Source organism: Stigmatopora argus, chromosome 10 (genome assembly GCF_051989625.1).
Source record: "Stigmatopora argus isolate UIUO_Sarg chromosome 10, RoL_Sarg_1.0, whole genome shotgun sequence".
Taxonomy (NCBI): domain Eukaryota; kingdom Metazoa; phylum Chordata; class Actinopteri; order Syngnathiformes; family Syngnathidae; genus Stigmatopora; species Stigmatopora argus.
This window is the reverse complement of record NC_135396.1, coordinates 1,496,202-1,515,060: the sequence shown is the minus strand read 5'-3', so window position 1 is coordinate 1,515,060 and position 18,859 is coordinate 1,496,202. Positions and strand designations below refer to the sequence as shown.

Genomic DNA, 18,859 nt, shown 5'->3' with positions numbered 1-18,859 from the left:
AAACTCAGGGCTCTCGGGACGACCTCAGCGTCGGGGGAGGCATGGTCGTAGCCACGCTGCCCGTTCCCCGCCACGGCAACTCGGTGGATGCATCCTTCTCCAAAGAGGTGCTCAACTCTATCACAGGTAGCGAGTGCCTTGTGGTTTCTTTTCCTTGAAGTTGGAAAACAAAAAAACAAAAAATGGGGCTTGTCTTCTTTCTTCAAATAGCTTTCTCGTCGTTAGCAGTAGCAACAGGTCACCAAACCGACTCTCGGGGCTCCTTGATCAGCGTGGACTCCAACCCCAGCAACAGTGACCGGAACAGTGACAAGATGGATGGTTGCGAGAAGGTGGGTTATTTTTAGTGGACCATCTGATGTTTTTCTACTACGACTAGCCAATGGCAGATCAGATTTTCCAAGGCCAAGGGTGTCAGACTCGGGTTGGTTTGCGGGCCGCTTTAACGTCAACTTGATTTCACGTGGGCCGGACCATTTTAGATATAATATCAAAAAATTATTGATTTAAAAGGGGGAAAAATCAGGAAATTTAATATACATCTACACTCTTCATTTTAATTTGATCCTAAAACAGAAAGTCAGCACTTTTAATATAAAAATATATTTTAAAAAAGCTAAAATAAACATTGTTTTCGATCTATAAAAAACTGAATATACAGGGCTTTTAATCCAGATCTTTTAATCCATTTATTTAAAAAAATCTAAATATTATATCTAAAATCGTCCGGCCCACATAAAATCAAGTTGACGTTAAAGCGGCCCGCGAACCAACTTGAGTCTGACACCCTTGGGTTAGAGTGTCCAATCAGCTTACCATGCATGTTTTTTGGGGTGGAAGTGTGGGAGGAAACCGGAGTACCTGGAAAAAACCCACGCAGGCCCGGGGCGAATATGCAAACTCCACACTGGTGGACCGACTTGGATTTGAACCCAGGTTTATTTGAATATATCAACATTTCCATCAAGACAAATATCCTGGATTTATTCCTTTCAAATGGGGAAAAAATGAGAGATTGTGAATGTTAGGTTTGACTGTTTACTTTGAATACATTTGTGTATTTGTGGTCAGTTTGCACGGCCTCAGTCGCTCATCGGCTACGGGTCTCGCTGCGACAAGCTGGACCAGGCGGAGACGCGCAGCCTTCTCATGTGCTTCCTGCACATCATGAAAACAATATCTGAAGGTAAGCATCAAGTCAGCGCAAATTATTCTAACAGATAATATACTATTATTTTTGCATTTTGACTGTTTGGCTTTTATATTACAATATTAGCCTATTAATGTTATATAATGAATGTTTCTCATATTTTAGCTTCTACCTTATTCAATTAGATACACATCAATTTTGTATTGTTTTAATATTGATACACATGTACGTGTATTTTATCCTAAATTCTTTCGTTGCTGCATTGTATTTTCATACAGCCTCATTTCTCAAGACATAAAATTGTATTTCTACATGCGGAAGCTAAACACTCCGATCATCTGCAACATCATATTCGGACTCATCTGTTATGTGAAAAAATGCAAATATTTACTTTGGTTTACATGAGGATGATGGTCTACGCCTTGTTTTATTTCATGTAAACATATTTTATTATCCTCTTCACAGATGTACTGGTTTCCTACTGGCACCGGGCCATTCACCAAGAGATTTCAGACTTCTTTAAAATATTAGAGTAAGTGCTACTCTTTTACTTCATTGTATACATCAGGGGTGTCAGACTCGGGTTGGTTCGCGGGCCGCTTTAACGTCAACTTGATTTCACGTGGGCCGGACCATTTTAGATATAATATTTAGATTTTTTTAAATAAATGGATTAAAAGAACTGGATAAAAAGCCCTGAATATCCCGCTTTTTATAGATCTAAAAAAATGTTTATTTTAGCTTTTTTTAAATATATTTTTAGATTTTACAAAATGATTTTTGAACTAAAAACACAGAAAAAATGGATCAAAAAATGACAATTATTGATTTAAAAGGGGGAAAAATCAGGAAATTTAATATACATCTATACTCTTCATTTTGATTTGATCCTAAAACAGAAAGTCGGCACTCATGATTGACTTTCCCGGGCCACACAAAATGATGCGGCGGGCTAGATTTGGCCCCCGGGCCGCCACTTCGACACATGTGGTATACGTACTCCAAGACTACGATTATGCAGCCGCAGTGAGAAAATGGCCAATTGAGAAGATGTAAATGAGCAATTTGAGGCTGCTAAGGAATGCACGCAATGAACTCGTGTTTTCAGCTCAGTTATTTGGGCCACGTTTTCATTTTTTTAAATGTGTTATCCCTCTTTCAGGCTCTGTCTGCAGCACTTCAGGTTCATGGGAAAACGCCACATCGCCAGGTAAGCGCCGAAAAAGAGGCGGGCCTTTTCCTTTTTTTAAATTATAGCACCACCGCGCCACGCCATTGTCTTCTGAAGGCGATTGTGTGGAAAGCACAGCCAGATTCAGATTCCGCCATGTAGTATTTGGCAAGCACACCACTATGTGCGTTTATAAGACCACTGGCGGCGCTTCCTCCATCTTCTGTTTCCGCGCCGGCTAATTAAATTAGCTGGCCGCGCTCAGAGATACCTTGCCGGTCCAGAGAAGACGCGGCTTATGCGCTCGCTCGCGAGCATTAAGAGATGTGGCCAAGCCCGTCTGGGGTGCCGTGAGCTACTTAACATTCCATTGTGATAGCGGGCCAAGGGGGATACACGCCCCCTTTGATGCTCGACTGACTGGGTGCGCCAAGTGGCCGCGGGATGATTTATGCTGCCAGTGTTCCCAGACACATTATCTATCTGTTCACCAGAGGGATATTTAGTCAACCATTGACCAGTTTGCCGTTTATTCATGTTCTGTACATGTTCCACCTGCACGCCTTGTGAGTGCATTGATTGGGTTTCTCCACATATTTTATCTCCATTTACACGTATGTATTATACACTAATTGGCCATAACCACTGTAAGACCATATAGGGGAGAATGAGGTTTTTGCCCAAAAGCTAAGTTAAGTTAATCGCTGGCAAGAAACTGGCTTGAGATAGAATACGAATGAAAACTGTACCGTATTTTGTCGTTTGATATACCCGGGTATATTAAATGATTTTTGCTCATTTGAGCCTCCCGTTTGTGTGCCATTTAATATACCCCTGCCGTTTAATATATCGGGTATATTAAACGTCAACTCTGCTTTTTTGGCAAGATTTGTATGGAGTTCATGGGGGCAAAATTATAGATACTTAAGTTCATTAAAATTCCAAGTCAGACTTTATTCAGCAGTAAGTAGTTTTAACCTGAGCAGTAAGTCGTTTTAATCTGCAAAACGTTGATGCACCCCGTCACGGCAAAAAGAGTGCGTAGTGGATCGTACCTTCCTGTTTGTGCGCCATTTAATATACCCGGGTATATTAAATGGGGGGGGGGGTATATTAAATAGCAAAATACGGTACTTTTGTTCTCATACTTTTTTAACCACCCTTTGAATTTTGACATAATTGCCTTCTACCTCAAGGTAAAGAAAATGCAGCTTTTTAATTAGCGCCATTCTGACCATCTCCACACTGTCCTGAGGTGGTCGAGTTCTATCAATCTTGACAACCAACCTGCCTGGCAAGCAACCCCATTCTCCCCAAAGTTATTACTCCTTCAAGGGAGTGTAGTATTAAATCCAGGTGTACCCACTGTTTTGGCCACTGTAGTATGTGTTCTCTCATGTTCTCCCCTACCTCATTGCGTGCTCACTCTATTTGTCTTTCCATTCATTTGTCTTTCCAAGGCCATTTTCCCTTTTACACAAGTCTGCTTCATTCAGGCACGGAGCAGCGCCACCGTACAGTTTAAACATCTGTTTGTCGGGATCCAGTTACGAAGCTCTGTTCTACAGTTTAACCGGAATCACCCTTCCCCTGCCGTTGCCATGTGTTAATGTCATTTTCGGGCCTCTCATCACCTCTTTACGCACTCAAAAGAGACACTATAACAATGCACACTCATGGCAGTAAAACCACGGGTCAGAAAAGTGGACCTTCATGTGATTCTATACCCCATTTGCACCACATAGATGTTTTACACGTTGAGCAGGAAGGACACTTTACTCAGCCCGTCTAATGTTAGCTGTACTGTGATTGGCCCATGAACAGGAAGCTAGCAGCGGCGCTAAAGCTGGCCCAGTCCACCCACAGCAATGGCACCCTGAAGGTCCCTAACCATCACACCCAGCCCTCAAGTCTCCTCCCACAATGGTAATCAGCCTCCTATCGCTTGTTGTAACATTACATACGGTCGTATTCCGGGTGTCCTTAAAGCCACAAGGTCACGGAATGGAAATAAGAGCTAAAAATAGACATTATTATCGATTGACTCATCCGTGATGTGATCGTCGCATACTATATTCGTGCATGCTTCCATCTCTTTGTGCGATTTATTGTTTTCACCATGACTGGCTATTCCAAAGGTTGTCGATCAGTCAAATCCAATCCATTTCTCTACCAGGATGGCTTCTTCTGGAGGAGAGGGTCACCGCCAGGCTCGTTCCCAAACCATGCCCATCATCCGGGGGAAGAACGCCCTCACCAACCCCAAACTGCTCCAGATGATGGAGAGCGGTAGGACATTTTAAATGATTGGGAAAATGTCGATTCCATTGATAAATTCTGCTCTTTGTGTCTGACTTCCAGATGGGAATATTCCAGATGGGGACAATCTGAGTCCCACTGATGTTGAGGCGAATTTGTCCACTGAGGTGGCACTCACTGTGCTTGATGTGCTTGAGCTTTTTGTTCACCATCACAAGGTTAATAAAAATACACACCACGAAGCCCTTCAGGCACCTACAAAAAAAAAAGTTCATTTCAAATTCATTGTTTCGTGGCAGAAAATGCCTCAAAATAAATCGCTAATGACCGTATGAATACATTGAAAATATTTATGTACACTGCCTGCTTCCATCTAATAATGCATGGGAATATCCTATCAAGGCAAATAGAAATTCTAAATAAATGGAATGGTAATTGAATTTTATGAGAAGACAAATGCTGTTTTAAAACCTCAGTCAATTTAACTGTATATTGTTCTCGAAGATATGAGTTTTATTTAGATTCACTAACTCCCTCTAGTGGTTTTGCCTCATTCCAACCATCTTGATGGCAAAAAAAAATCTCCTCACATGTCATTCCAGAAGCAGTTGCTATTGGACGATGGCCAGAATGCTCTGATGAAGAAGGTGCTGGACACCTACTTGCTCTTCTTTCAGATCAACCAATCCACCGCCACCCTTCGTCACGTTTTTGCCGCGCTCCGGCTCTTCGTACAAAAGGTCTACGACACAAGTACAGTACGTACGTAGTTCCATTCAAAGAGACTGGAGGTGACTTTTTTCGGGTTTTTTTCTTCCCTCCCTTCCTGTTAGTTCCCCAGTTCTTTCTTCCAAGGCAAGGCGGACCTCTGCGGATGCCTCTGCTACGAGATCCTCAAATGCTGCAACCATCGCTCCAGCTCCACCCAGACAGAAGCAGCGGCGCTACTCTATTTTGTCATGAGGAAAAACTTTGAGTTCACCAAGGGGAAGTCAATAGTACGATCGCATCTTCAAGTAAGTGCAGCGGAAATGGCTTTCGAGTTCCATTCATTTCTGCCGGCCTGAAATATTGTGTTTTTCCCCCGACGCGCTTTAGGTGATTAAAGCCGTCAGCCAGTTAATCGCCGATGCTGGCATTGGAGGCTCCAGATTTCAGCAGTCACTAGCGATTGTTAATAATTTTGCCAATGGCGATGCTCCGCTCAAGGTGAATATTGTGGCGCTATTCAAAAGAATCACTCATAGTTTGGTTTTCTCGCATACATGCCGTATTTGTAACAAAAAAAAATGATGACGGAATCAAGGGTGCGGCTTATATCCGCACAAATTTGACTTGACATGCACGTAAATGCATGGTGACAAAGACCAAACGCCATAACGCAAGACAATGCGGCCGATATGGTCATTTATTTCAAGATAAAATGCGAGAGAAATTGTGAAATTCAACGATTTTAAAGCCATTTTAAGGGTACATCTTATACACGGACGCAGCTCATATGCGAGAAAATACTGAAAATACTAAAAATGATGACTAAATCGAGGGTACGGCTTATATGCGCACAAATTAGACTAGACATGCACAAAACGCCATAATGCAAGACAATTCGGCAGATACGGACATTTATTTCAAAATAGAGAAAAAACAAACAGAGAAAAGGCTAAAGGAAATTCATTTTGACGTCTACTAAAATTCAACAGCAATTTTAAGGGTGCGACTTATACATGGAGGCGGCTAATATGCGAGAAAATACAGTAAATAATGTTCCCCGCAATTGCATTTTCGTGTCATGAGGTGGGCATACTGACAAGTGGGCACATATTTACCATGAGTGCTTTGTGGTTCTGGGGATGCATGGTATGATATGGACACAGATACATCAGGCTTATACGTGGATGCGGCTAATATGCGAGAAAATACAGTATGCATGAACTGTGCAGTTATGTGTGGTCCGTTTTGCATTACGTCTTGTACGGTCTTTTTACTGAAATTTAGAACGTTGTTTTCCATCTTTGGTCTTGCCGTAGAATTCTCCTTTTCCAGCTGAGGTTAAAGATCTGACCAAGCGGGTGAGGACGGTCTTGATGGCCACGGCGCAAATGAAGGAGCACGAGAAGGACCCGGAGATGCTGATCGACCTTCAATACAGTTTGGCCAATTCGTACGCCAGCACGCCCGAACTGCGACGCACTTGGCTGGAGAGCATGGCAAAGGTTCACGTCCGTAACGGAGATCTTTCAGAGGTACTCAACGTGATTATTTAAATGGAATTGAAATGAAAAATCACGATTGAAACATCTTTAGCACCATTGATGGATTAATTATTAATACAATTTAATTAACATGGAAGACATCTTTGAACATACACTGGTTACAACTTGCAAGGAGAAATCACTCATAACTCGTCTTCGTTCAAGAGGATTCTGACGAGCGGCATACTCTTCTCTCCATTTAGTCGTGACATGCTCAAAACATTTAATGTAATCTGATTCAAAACAATTGCATAAGCTAACCGAATAACACCATTAAGGTCAAAAAACAACTGCTCGTATTAGATCGAAACCAAAACACCTGCGTAAGAATTTGCAGTATAAGCATAATAATTTCTTTATCAACATCAATGATATTATCCAGAATAACCCCAACAACCATTTTTTCCCCCCGCAGGCCGCCATGTGCTACATCCACATCTCTGCTCTGATTGCCGAGTCGCTAAAGAGGAGAGGTAAGCGCCCTCACTCGCCAACTAACTCCCTCGCGGCATGGTTTCCTCACGTATGCTTTATAGCACCATACGGACAAAAGTATCAGGACACCAAACAGGAAGTTTTGGAAATTTTTGATGGGGTTGAGGTCAGGGTAGCCCAGCACTTCTGTATCAAAGTCAATTATCTTTCCGTAGTTCTGTTCTTATGGTGTTTCCATCACTCTGGATCTGGTCACTTCTAACTTAGAAGTCATAATCAATCATTCTTTATTAACACGGTCACTGCAAGGTCACACAATGGTATCATTGTCGAAGAAAGACGAGTGGTGCCGTGTACGTGTTTGGAGTGAATGGACGCCATAGAGAATGGCCATGAATTCTCTTACTGTCAGTAAAGTTCTGTCATTCCTGCAGCTGACTTCCTGTTAAAAAACTAACACTCCCTATTGCACGTTGCCTCTTCTGCATGTCCGTTCTTATTCTTTTTTTTTTGTTTTAAACCTTGTTTCTGTCTGCCATAGTTTGCATTCCCTGTACGCGTACGATAAAAACCAGCTGCCTACCTGCTTGTGGACATAAAAATGTGTAAACCTCCTCCTCCTCCTCCCCATCCTCCTCGTCCTCCTCCTCCCTTCCGACCAAACAGGCTACTGGAGAGCAGACAAGGCCCGGGTATCCAGCGTGTCCCCCGAAGACAGTCCCGTCTTTAAATGTAGCTCCTTACTAACTACCTCCCGAGACCAAGACAGTGAGTGTGTGCGCCTGGGGAATGTCAGAACTTCATCATCAGGAAGCTAGAGATTGGTTAGAGGTTGATGGGTGGGAGAAAGGGAGATTTTTCTATATCTTTTCAAATAGACTTTACTTTCTACAGGGGACCAAGCATTGAATCCACTCATTTTTATGAGGAAAGATGATTTATGAATTCAATTTGTCGCAAGGAACATATGCATAAGAGGTTCTTTGATGACATATTTTCAATGCATGCACAGTTGGTTGGATGACGGGTCACAATCGTAATAGTAGAATATGCAAACAACAGTACAGGGCAAAAATTGGATATAAATTGGAGGAGATTTGGAGGTAAAATCTAAGTGAATTGCAACCTACAGTCATAAATTTTTTAATCTCTAAATGACAAATAAGCAATTATTTGAATCGACTACGAACAAAGTGGGCCTCACTAATATTTTGGTATGAGTAGCTAATCTTTTGAATATACAAATGAGCATACAAGAGGGTGTCAAATTAGCATACTTTGTCAGAATGGCCTCCTTCACGTTGCTCAAAAATACTTAATATAGTACAAATGATAACCAAGGACGTCATATTTACCATTTTAGCAGCTCGGCAACTTATAAAATAGAATAATTTGTTCTAATAGAGTTGTCCTTTGATAAGCTATTTTTTTTTCCATTATTTTCACAACCCTAGCATCATTTTCTCTGGGCTGGGCGGCCTTTATGTGCATAAGCCCAAACGTCAAAGAGGAGGGAGCCATGAAGGAGGATGCGGGTACGCAAGACACCCCGTACACGGAGGTGGGTGTTTTCTCGAAGTCCCATCATGGCCACCACGAGCGCCGGCCCGCTCTTGACGGACCCTCACTGTGATGCAGGACACTTTGGTGGAACAGCTGGAACTGTGCGTGGACTACTTGTGGAAGTCGGAAAGACACGAGCTCATTGCCGACATCAACAAGCCCGTCATTGTTGTTTTCGAGAAAAGGAGAGACTTTAAGGTATCGGAATAGAACTGCTGGCTTTTCACGATCTTTTTTTCTGTTTACTTACGCTACTCTTTTTTTGCAGAGACTGTCCGAGCTGTACTACGACATCCATCGCTCTTACTTGAAGGTGACGGAGGTGGTGAACTCGGAGAAACGCCTATTCGGACGCTACTATCGCGTGGCCTTCTACGGACAGGTGAGGGCTCGACCAATCGCAGCCAGTGCCTAAATTGCAGTCACATACAAGTAGAAAAAGACAAACGTGTCACAATAGACGTAGCAAATTGAAGAGAAACTTGCAAAAAAAAGGGAATATTAGTGCAAGGTGTATTAATTCTTATTGTTATCAAACAGTCAGGTTCCTATTTTTAATATGAAAAATATACTGTATACCACTTGTCAAAATGGCGGCCTGGGGGCCAAATCTGGCCCGCCGCATCATTTTGTGTGGCCCGGGAAAGTCAATCATGAGTGCCGACTTTCTGTTTTAGGATCAAATTAAAATGAAGAGTATAGATGTATATTAAATTTCCTGATTTTCCCCCTTTTAAATCAATAATTGTCATTTTTTAATCCATTTTTTCTGTGTTTTTAGTTCAAAAATCATTTTGTAAAATCTAAAAATATATTTTAAAAAAAGCTAAAATAAACATTGTTTTAGATCTATAAAAAAAACTGAATATCCAGGGCTTTCAATCCAGTTCTTTTAATCCATTTATTAAAAAAATATCTAAATATTATACCTAAAATGGTCCGGCCCACGTGAAATCGAGTTGACGTTAAAGCGGCCCACGAACCAACCCGAGTCTGACACCCCTGCTGTATACAGTGTGTCCTGTTTAAAGAGTGGATTCATAAGGGGCTCAAAAGAATGAGTGTCCTTAATTTCTCTTTGCTCTTTTCTTCCTTTTTTGTTGTTAAAAAAATGTATATTCTTTATCAAGATTGCGGTAAGTGTTCCAAGCTTTTTATTTGTTGGTTTGCTAACAAATATGCTCCTCTCCTCTCCGTTTCCACTATTAACTCTACGAAACTTACCCTTTTAGAAGGTTTGTTAAAAAAAAGCTTGCTGTGCTCCATTTGACTCCCATTTAATCCAAAAATTGATGTTTGCAGACTGGAAGTTACGATCAATAAATCTTATTCACTTTTTGGAACTTAACACTTGGCCACGTTTACTTACAGCCAATATAAAGATTTAAGCTACCTTTATGTGAATGTGTTTATCCATGCAAATATTGACCCCAAAGTCAAAGAAATGCCGGCTTTTCCACAAAAATAAAGAAATACAATTTTTACCTATTTGTTCAATTCATTAACATTTTTTTTCCAATGCAGAAGATCCATCAGATATTAAGATTGCGCGTTAGATATTCCGATTAGAAGTGGGTTCACCCAGGGGAATTTTTTTTAGAAGCTAGCATAAATTTGGGCTTCTGAATGTATTTATATGGCCTTGCATAACCTGGTTTCAGCCAAAAACACTGTTATAAAGATGATTATTGACTGCATGTAAATATGGCCACTGGGTTGTTGTTGTTTTTTTTATTTATTTTTTTTTACCTTAACCCTAGAATGGTAACCCTCTATTTCAGGGGTTACCTTTCACGCTTCTGAAATAGAGGGTTAACATGGTTACCGGGGGAAAAAAATGGGTCCTAAGCAAGACAGTGCAATGAAGGGTACCCATTTTTCCCCCCGGTAACCATGGTAACCCTCTATTTCTGAAATCAAATCAAAAGCCTTTATTGTCATCATACACAGCTGCGTATAACGAAATTGGTGGTGCTACTCCAAGCTTTTCAGTGTGTTTTCCCAGGAAAAAAACAAACATAAATAGTAGTATAAAAGTATAAAAAGTCACATCCCAGCTAGGTGAATTCTAAAATATTGCACAGAATTCTAAAATATTGCACAGATTCTGAAATATTGCACAAATTCTAAAATATTGCACAGAATTCAAAAATATTGCAGATTCTAAAATATTGCACAGAATTCTAAAATATTGCACAGATTCTGAAATATTGCACATATTCTAAAATATTGCACAGATTCTAAAATATTGCACAGAATTCTAAAATATTGCACAGATTCTGAAATATTGCACAGAATTCTAAAATATTGCACAGAATTCTAAAATATTGCACAGATTCTGAAATACTGCACAGATTCTAAAATATTGCACAGAATTCTAAAATATTGCACAGAATTCTAAAATATTGCACAGATTCTAAAATATTGCACAGAATTCTAAAATATTGCACAGAATTCTAAGATATTGCACAGAATTCTAAAATATTGCACATATTTCTAAGATATTGCACATTGTTATTGCACAGAAGGGATTGTGTGTCATGCTAAGAGTGAAAGTTAACCCCTGAAATAGAGGGTTACCATTCTAGGGTTAACACAATATGAAAAATGTTGTGTACCATGCATGTTATGATATAACTTTGTGGTTTGTGCATAAATTAATAGGGTTTCTTTGAGGAAGAGGAGAGCAAGGAGTTCATCTACAAGGAGCCCAAGCTGACCGGTCTGTCGGAAATCTCCCAGAGATTGCTTAAACTCTACTCCGACAAATTTGGAGCGGATAACGTGAAAATGATCCAGGATTCCAATCGGGTTAGTGAGTTGGATTCTTTGCCACAGCCTTGGAAAGATCTTCATCTTCATTTTTTTTTCTTGGACGTTAGGTCAATCCCAAAGACTTGGACGCAAAGTTCGCCTACATTCAGGTGACGTACGTCTTGCCTTATTTCGACGAGAAGGAACAGCAGGACAAAAGGACGGATTTTGAACGGCATCATAACATCAAGCGCTTCGTCTTCGAGACGCCTTTCACTCTCTCTGGGAAGAAACATGGTGACGTGGAGGAGCAGTGCAAGAGGCGGACTATTTTAACAAGTAAGCTTTTTAATAACATTTATGCAAATTTTCTCAGGGGGACTGGCTTTGGTAGTTTCAGATTGTTATACTGATTAAAGGTTCATTGGCATGCTCATTCTAATATTGCAGTCATTTTTATTTTGGTGGTGCTTCATAATATTGGCAAAAAATCAGGGCATTTGTAAATCAATGACCTCTACGAAGTCATTGTATTGTTGTTACAGTTTCACTTTTTATTTTTTATTGGATTGGATAACTTTATTCATCCCGTTTTCGGGAAATTTCATTGTCACAATAGCAAGAGGGTGAGAAGGCAGATACAGGAAAATACATTTTAGACATAAATAAATAGTAATAAATAAGTTAATAAATAAAAAATATATATAAATAAATAAATAAATATAAAGATAAATATATAAATAAATATAAAGGTAAATATAAAAATAAATATATAAATAAGTAAACAAGCGTGTTGCTGATATATATATATATATACCGTATATAGCAGGGGTAAGGAACCTATGGCTCGGTAGCCAAACGTGTTGATTAGCAAAAGAATTCAGGGAGTTTTCTACCTTAAAAGTCGTGAAATGACAAAAAATGGCACACATTTCCTTGTATTTATGCTTTGAAATCCTGAGTATGGCTCTCAAGGAATAACATTTGAAAATATGAATTATTCATGGCTCTCTCTGTCATAAGGTTCCCTAATCGTATATAAAGCGTGTTTCTTACCCTGCCTTATTTTTTTTTTTTTTTTTTTAGCAAGTTCTAGCTTCCCATACCTGAAAAAGCGCATCCAGGTAGTGGAGCAGCAGAGTACAGAAATGAACCCCATCGAAGTGGCCATCGACGAGATGTCCCGCAAAGTGTCCGAGCTCAACCAGCTTTGCAACATGGAGGAAGTGGACATGATCAGGCTGCAGCTCAAACTGCAGGGGAGCGTCAGCGCCAAAGTGCGTCTTCTACGCCTCATCAAATTCATGCACGTATATCGTGCGATTTAGATTTTTTGTAGCTAAGGCATTATCTTTTCTCTCCAGGTGAATGCAGGCCCGATGGCTTACGCCAGGGCATTTTTAGAGGAAAAAAATGCTAAGAAGTATCCGGACAACCAGGTTAAACTACTGAAGGAGATTTTCAGGTAAGATTTTGAAAGTAATAGATGTACTTTGGGTGTTTTGTGGGCCTTCTATAGGGAAACTAAACTTAAGTACAGTCTGCTGCTGTATTTATTGAACTGAATTGAATTGAATGTTTTATTGTCATTATCATACCTGTCAATTTATACGTTTTTTTTATCATTTCAAATTGTGTATGCCGTATAATAATGATAAAAATTAGCATTAAGTCTTGATTACGGCCTCGCAGGTACAGAACTTGAGTGGAATATGGCGACGGCTATTGGGAAAAAACTGTCCTTGAGTCTGTTTGTCTTGGCTGTTATGGCCCTGTAGCGGTTGAAGCGGTACTAAACGCAGTACTTTTCTGGGTTGCCATTCTCCCGCGCAGGCAATTCGCAGAAGCGTGCGGCCAGGCGTTGGACGTGAACGAGCGTCTGATCAAGGAGGACCAGCTGGAGTACCAGGAAGAGATGCGAGCTCACTACAGGGACATGCTGAGCGAACTCTGCGCCATCATGAACGAGCAGGTGGAAGCAGCGCCCGTGCCGCCGTGCGGCCATTCGCGTCACGCCACGTCTCTCATGCCATTTTTATCATCATCGCTGTATTTGTGCTTCTCGTTTCCGGACTGGCAGCTGCAAAAATGCGCTCTCGCCTCCAACGCCACTTCTCTCTCTAACAGCTCTCTTTCCACTCTTTCTAAGACGGGTACGTTATCACGCTCGGGTACGTTATCACACTGGTACGTTATCACACTGGGGTACGTTATCACACTCGGGTACGTTATCACACTCGGGTACGTTATCACACTCGGGTACGTTATCACACTCGGGTACGTCATCACACTCGGGTACGTCATCACACTCGGGTACGTCATCACACTCGGGTACGTCATCACACTCGGGTACGTCATCACGCTCGGGTACGTCATCACGCTCGGGTACGTTATCACGCTCGGGTACGTTATCACACTCTGGTACGTTATCACACTCGGGTACGTTATCACACTCGGGTACGTTATCACGGTCGGGCACGTTATCACGCTCGGGTACGTTATCACGCTCGGGTACGTTATCACGCTCGGGTACGTTATCACGCTCGGGTATGTTATCACGCTCCCCACATTCCATCCCCTTTTCACTGGCATTTTTTGGGGGGTGGGGGAGCTGGAACAATAGCGTTTGTAGAACTGAAACCCGAAATGCTAACGTCAAATCCATCTTCCCAATTCTTCTGCTCTACCCAGATTCCTCATTCAAGGCAGCCGGGAACGGAGCGCCACAGCGGCTTCTGAACGGCTAGACGACCCGACAGGAAGTCGACGCCCCGCCCCGGGGAAAAATCCCGTGTTCGCCGTGAGCCCGGCAAGCGGTCGTGAGAAGAATAAGACGATGGAATAAGAAGTGTGTAGACCGTACTCGTGCTAGTCTGTGGTCCCGTCGTTGAAACGTCGCATTAGCCGATGCGCCGGTAGGTGGTTTGTTTTGGTTCTAGCGAGAAAAAGGCAAGCAAAAACACGTCACTTAAACGCAACACACACGCGCCTTCAACTCCCTCAGCCTTGACCTTTTAGATCCAGTGACCTTACCGAGCTGGAGGTGTGTTCACGTTTTATTTTTCAACGTTTTGGAGCATGATTTTCAGCACCCTCAAAACAAAAAAAATGAAAAAATGGACACAAAATATGTTTTTTGAGAAGCTGGACGCACCTCCGCTCTATGTTAGAATGTAGAGCCGCTCCACAGTGCTAATTTTTACCCTGGCTAACATTTCCCCGAATATCAGCACCCCCATTTTCAAGCAGAACCGATTCCCCCCCAAAAAACAAAACAAAAGAAAGTTATGTTTTGTACCATTTTTAAAGGCATTGTTACTGTTATTATTTCCTGTTTTGAATTGTATATAAGAAATATTAATATTTAAAACATTTGAAATGTTCCCTTTTTTAAGAAAATATGCCTATAAATATTTGTTTAGCTGGCTTAAAAAGAAAACTAAAGTTTTATGTAAAACATTTAAATAAAATTTTGTTAATGTTGGAAAAAGTCAACATTGTGTTTTGGCACTGATTTCAATGTTTAACATTTTTGCTGGTCAAAGGAACTTCATTTTTTTCAGGATGTTTAATGTTTCATTTCACTTAATTATTGACCGTCTAACCAGCGTTATCGTCATCATCATCATCTTCATCGAGGTGGCGTGCCGAATGGGTTTATTTCAGTAGTCCGCAGAAGGTCTTACGTGTGCCCGTCCTTCAGAACAGGTAATCTTACCAATTCGGGTGTCTGTTCCAGACCCAAACACTATAAAATGTGAAAATCTATGTCATGAGGTGAGCCTTAAATTCAATTTCCAAACAAAAACATTATCATGTGCATCACGGTACAAAAAAATTCATTTCTCTTGTGTTTAAACATTGTTATCTGACTTCATTCACAATTATGTACTTCAATATTTTGAGCCTGGCCCTTGCACTCAGTAAAGCGTCTGTTATCACTCTTTCATAAAAATGGAAATTATATTAGGTTGCTAAATTTGATCAAATATGAATCTATAAAAATGGAAGTGGTGTTTTTTTGATACCTTTAATTTTAAATAAATGGTCACTACATTGCCATCAGTGTGCTTATTAGGCACTTGTGCACTGTTAAAAAAACAACTTTAAGAAACTCCGTTGTGAATTAAAATTGCAAAACGTTACTGTCATATTAAAGACAAAGCAGCATAAATAGAACTAGATTTTGACTGCTGTTTAACTTTTTTTTAAGCGTACTCTTTGTCCTATTTGCTCTTTATTGTGCATTGTCACTGTGGCAGTCAAGCATGCTAACTGCTGAGCTAATGTTAGCCTAGCTTTTTTTTATTTTGCACTATCCCCAAAGTCAACCTCTATTTTTTACCAAATATTTTTTGGGATGTCATGTGCAACAATGCACATTCCACAGCACCATGAGAATGTAATTTCCCTCTTTTGAATTCAGAACCACAAAGCCTTCTGTAAGCACGCAAGGCCCCTGCGTCGTTTTCCAGAAACTAGACCCGGGTGCTGATGAATAAAACATCCTCCCCGTGGGTGACTGGCCCGACGCGTTCCTCGGCGACAGATCCGCCGGCGAACCAACTTTTATCCCATCGAGAGTGTCTGTCCACATGTGACTGAGGGATAGGCACCATGCTAAATGCCAGGCAGCACCGTGAACCCGAGGCCATGGTCCTGAACGACTCGCATCCAAAACCTCCGGCCCTTTTCGGGAAGCCTTGGTTTTGGCAGCGCGGTAGCAGCGACCTGGAGGGGACTCGCGGCCTGGCCCGGGTCATTCTGGAGATGCGGGAGGAAATCCGCAAGCTGGAGGCTCACCACAGAATGGATGGAGAGAAAGTATTGGACCGAGAGCGAGAGCGAAGGAGCGAAATATTCGGGAAGGACGAGCGCGAAAAGCCATGTGGGAATCTCAGGAAGAATGCATCTGCTCCAATTCTAAAGGGACCATTTGACCAATCTAAAGGTATATCCCCTATATTTATTCTGCTGTATGTGTATGCCCAATTTCATATTTTTCACTTCCAAAAAAAGAGATCGAACCAATTGAATACAGCTATCGATTGGGTCTGTGGGCAGAAAAAACGTCAATATTTTGTGGGGGAAAAAAATCATTGGGGTCAATGCTTCATTTATCAGGCTGAATTTTCAGATGATTATTTTCACTGTTCACATTCAAGCCCGCTGCAATTGGCTGGACACCGATTCAGGGTGCCCATAATTGGCTGGGATAAGCGGTTTTCCGAAAACGAATGAGAAAAAAGCTACATTTTTTCAAGGCACTGCATATCTACAGTAAATATTATGTATTTATATATATGTCATGTTGAAATGTCCCAGACAACGTGGTGATGACGGTGCGAAGGTACCCCATGAACTCGAGCTCACCTGAGGCGCCACGGAACCAACAATTGGCTCACTTTGGGGTACGACTGAGCCACTTCGGATGGGGACGTATACAGGAGGCGGTCCGGACTCCAAACGACCAACTGGATCCATCTGCCACCAGTAATGTGGTCCCGCTCAATAGCCAAGAGTCCATTCAGGAATATTGCTACAAGACTAGGTAAGGTGTTCTCGTTGATATATTTAAAAAATATATATTACTACATGTATATAATGGTTGCTTCTGCAATGGCCTGCCGTATTTTACGCACTAAAAGTCTTACATTTTCTAAAAAGACGACAGTGCGCCTTGTATGTGGATCAATATTGGCTAATCATGGTTCAACATTCCCTTTTGTGCAGCTTCATCTATTGCACAGGTGTCAAAGTGGCGGCCTGTGGGCCAAATCTGGCCCACCGCATCATTTTGTGTGGCCCAAAAAAGTAAATGATGAGTGCCAACTTTCTGTTTTATGATGAAATCCAAATGAAGATTGTAGGTTTTTTCCTATGTTTCCTCATTTTAAATCAATAATTGCAAACAATTTGTACTAATTTGTATGTCCAAAAATGATCTATCGATTAGCACGATCAAGAAAGCTGTCAATTTATTAATCGATTAATTTTGGCAGGCTAGTTGGAAGACATAACGGCCCTCCGGATGTAATCGAAACTACCATGTGGCCCGCGACAAAAAATGAGTTTGACACCCCTGATCTATTGGATGCATAACATAACCCTCCCAACCACTACTTTTAATGCGCCCTATATATGGAAACCGTTTTAAAATGGGTTCTGCCTTGTATTCCGGTGCGTCTTATTGTGCAGAAAATACGGCAAACTCCTGAAGATCTGTGTTTGATGAAAAAGATATGATCTGGTCTTTTGTTAAGTTTTAATAGCTTGAATTTAGGAGCTTTTGTGCCTTTTTTTGTCCCAGCAGACCCAAAGTTAAAACGGTCAGCTTCCTTCTGCCGGTGGACGACATCTACACCAACAAACCCGTCCTGGCCGAGTCTCACGAGGTCCTCATCGGCTCTTCGCAACCGAATTCGGGTCACGCCAGCAGCAAAGGTGCCCACCCGGACACGTGAAGACAACAAAAAAAGCGAAATGAGGTTACAGTCTTTTCTATTGAGTCACCTCACATTTTCCTTTGGCGTCACAAACGGATTCGATTGCACAGATTTGCGACGAGACACCCGCACACTAGATTAGATGTCTCGTTGTCAAGGTTACGGTATTAAACCTCCAGGTTGTTTTTTTTCTTTTGAATGAAAAGCACTTTAGGTCAATGACTGATTGATTATTCATTCACCCTGAAATAAGAAGCTCCACGTGTGACCCCATTGTCCAACGTCGCCCTGAAAAAACATTATGTTCACATGCCAGCAAGCCAAACAAACAATTTATCTGTAGTAAATATTCTATAAAGTTCCACCCAGAATTTTTCCCAACCCTCTGATCCCAATAAAATTGGGTAACTCATGAGTTCACATTAAATATGTATTAATAGTCATCAATATACTTGTTTTTTTAGAGGGAATACTGTCTCATGCTGCTTGGGTTTATTTTGTTTGACGATAAAATGCTAATCCCAATACATTTGAATAATGCAAGAATGTCAAATATATATAAATTCTAAAAATTAACTCTGATTAAAATAGATTTCATAACTAGGTATTTTATTTTTCTGATTAAAGCCTCTGTCGGTCAACAGTTACATTTTTAAGAAATTCAGATATCAGACATAAAAACAATAATTTAGGGAATTGATGTTCCATTAAGTGTTAGTTTTATTTTTAGTGGACTGCTAAAAGAAATCTGTCAGTATTCTAATTTATTGAAATGTAAAATGTATCCAACTTGACAATTGGATATATTAATGGGAAAAATAAAGCTAAA

The 18,859-nt window shown here is 41.0% G+C and overlaps 1 protein-coding gene across 3 annotated transcripts in view; it reads left to right on the top strand.

The window, feature by feature from the left end:
• Positions 1-15,079, top strand: part of dock10 (dedicator of cytokinesis 10) — a 38,553-nt gene extending 23,474 nt beyond the window's left edge. Inside the window, exons 34-57 of one of the 3 annotated variants that reach the window (XM_077611259.1) lie at positions 9-126; positions 211-332; positions 1,072-1,186; positions 1,616-1,682; positions 2,313-2,360; positions 4,146-4,247; positions 4,498-4,610; positions 4,683-4,798; positions 5,183-5,320; positions 5,414-5,596; positions 5,679-5,789; positions 6,608-6,823; positions 7,248-7,305; positions 7,934-8,035; positions 8,722-8,828; positions 8,906-9,028; positions 9,099-9,212; positions 11,495-11,641; positions 11,713-11,923; positions 12,671-12,861; positions 12,949-13,049; positions 13,418-13,556; positions 13,665-13,737; positions 14,276-15,079. In XM_077611259.1, coding sequence (XP_077467385.1) covers positions 9-126; positions 211-332; positions 1,072-1,186; positions 1,616-1,682; positions 2,313-2,360; positions 4,146-4,247; positions 4,498-4,610; positions 4,683-4,798; positions 5,183-5,320; positions 5,414-5,596; positions 5,679-5,789; positions 6,608-6,823; positions 7,248-7,305; positions 7,934-8,035; positions 8,722-8,828; positions 8,906-9,028; positions 9,099-9,212; positions 11,495-11,641; positions 11,713-11,923; positions 12,671-12,861; positions 12,949-13,049; positions 13,418-13,556; positions 13,665-13,737; positions 14,276-14,331 — 2,871 coding nt within the window. In that variant the 3' untranslated portion in view covers positions 14,332-15,079. The remainder of the gene's footprint in view (positions 1-8; positions 127-210; positions 333-1,071; positions 1,187-1,615; positions 1,683-2,312; positions 2,361-4,145; positions 4,248-4,497; positions 4,611-4,682; positions 4,799-5,182; positions 5,321-5,413; positions 5,597-5,678; positions 5,790-6,607; positions 6,824-7,247; positions 7,306-7,933; positions 8,036-8,721; positions 8,829-8,905; positions 9,029-9,098; positions 9,213-11,494; positions 11,642-11,712; positions 11,924-12,670; positions 12,862-12,948; positions 13,050-13,417; positions 13,557-13,664; positions 13,738-14,275) is intronic. The other 2 variants (XM_077611261.1, XM_077611260.1) reach the window with 2 other exon arrangements.
• Positions 15,080-18,859: the final 3,780 nt, after the last annotated feature.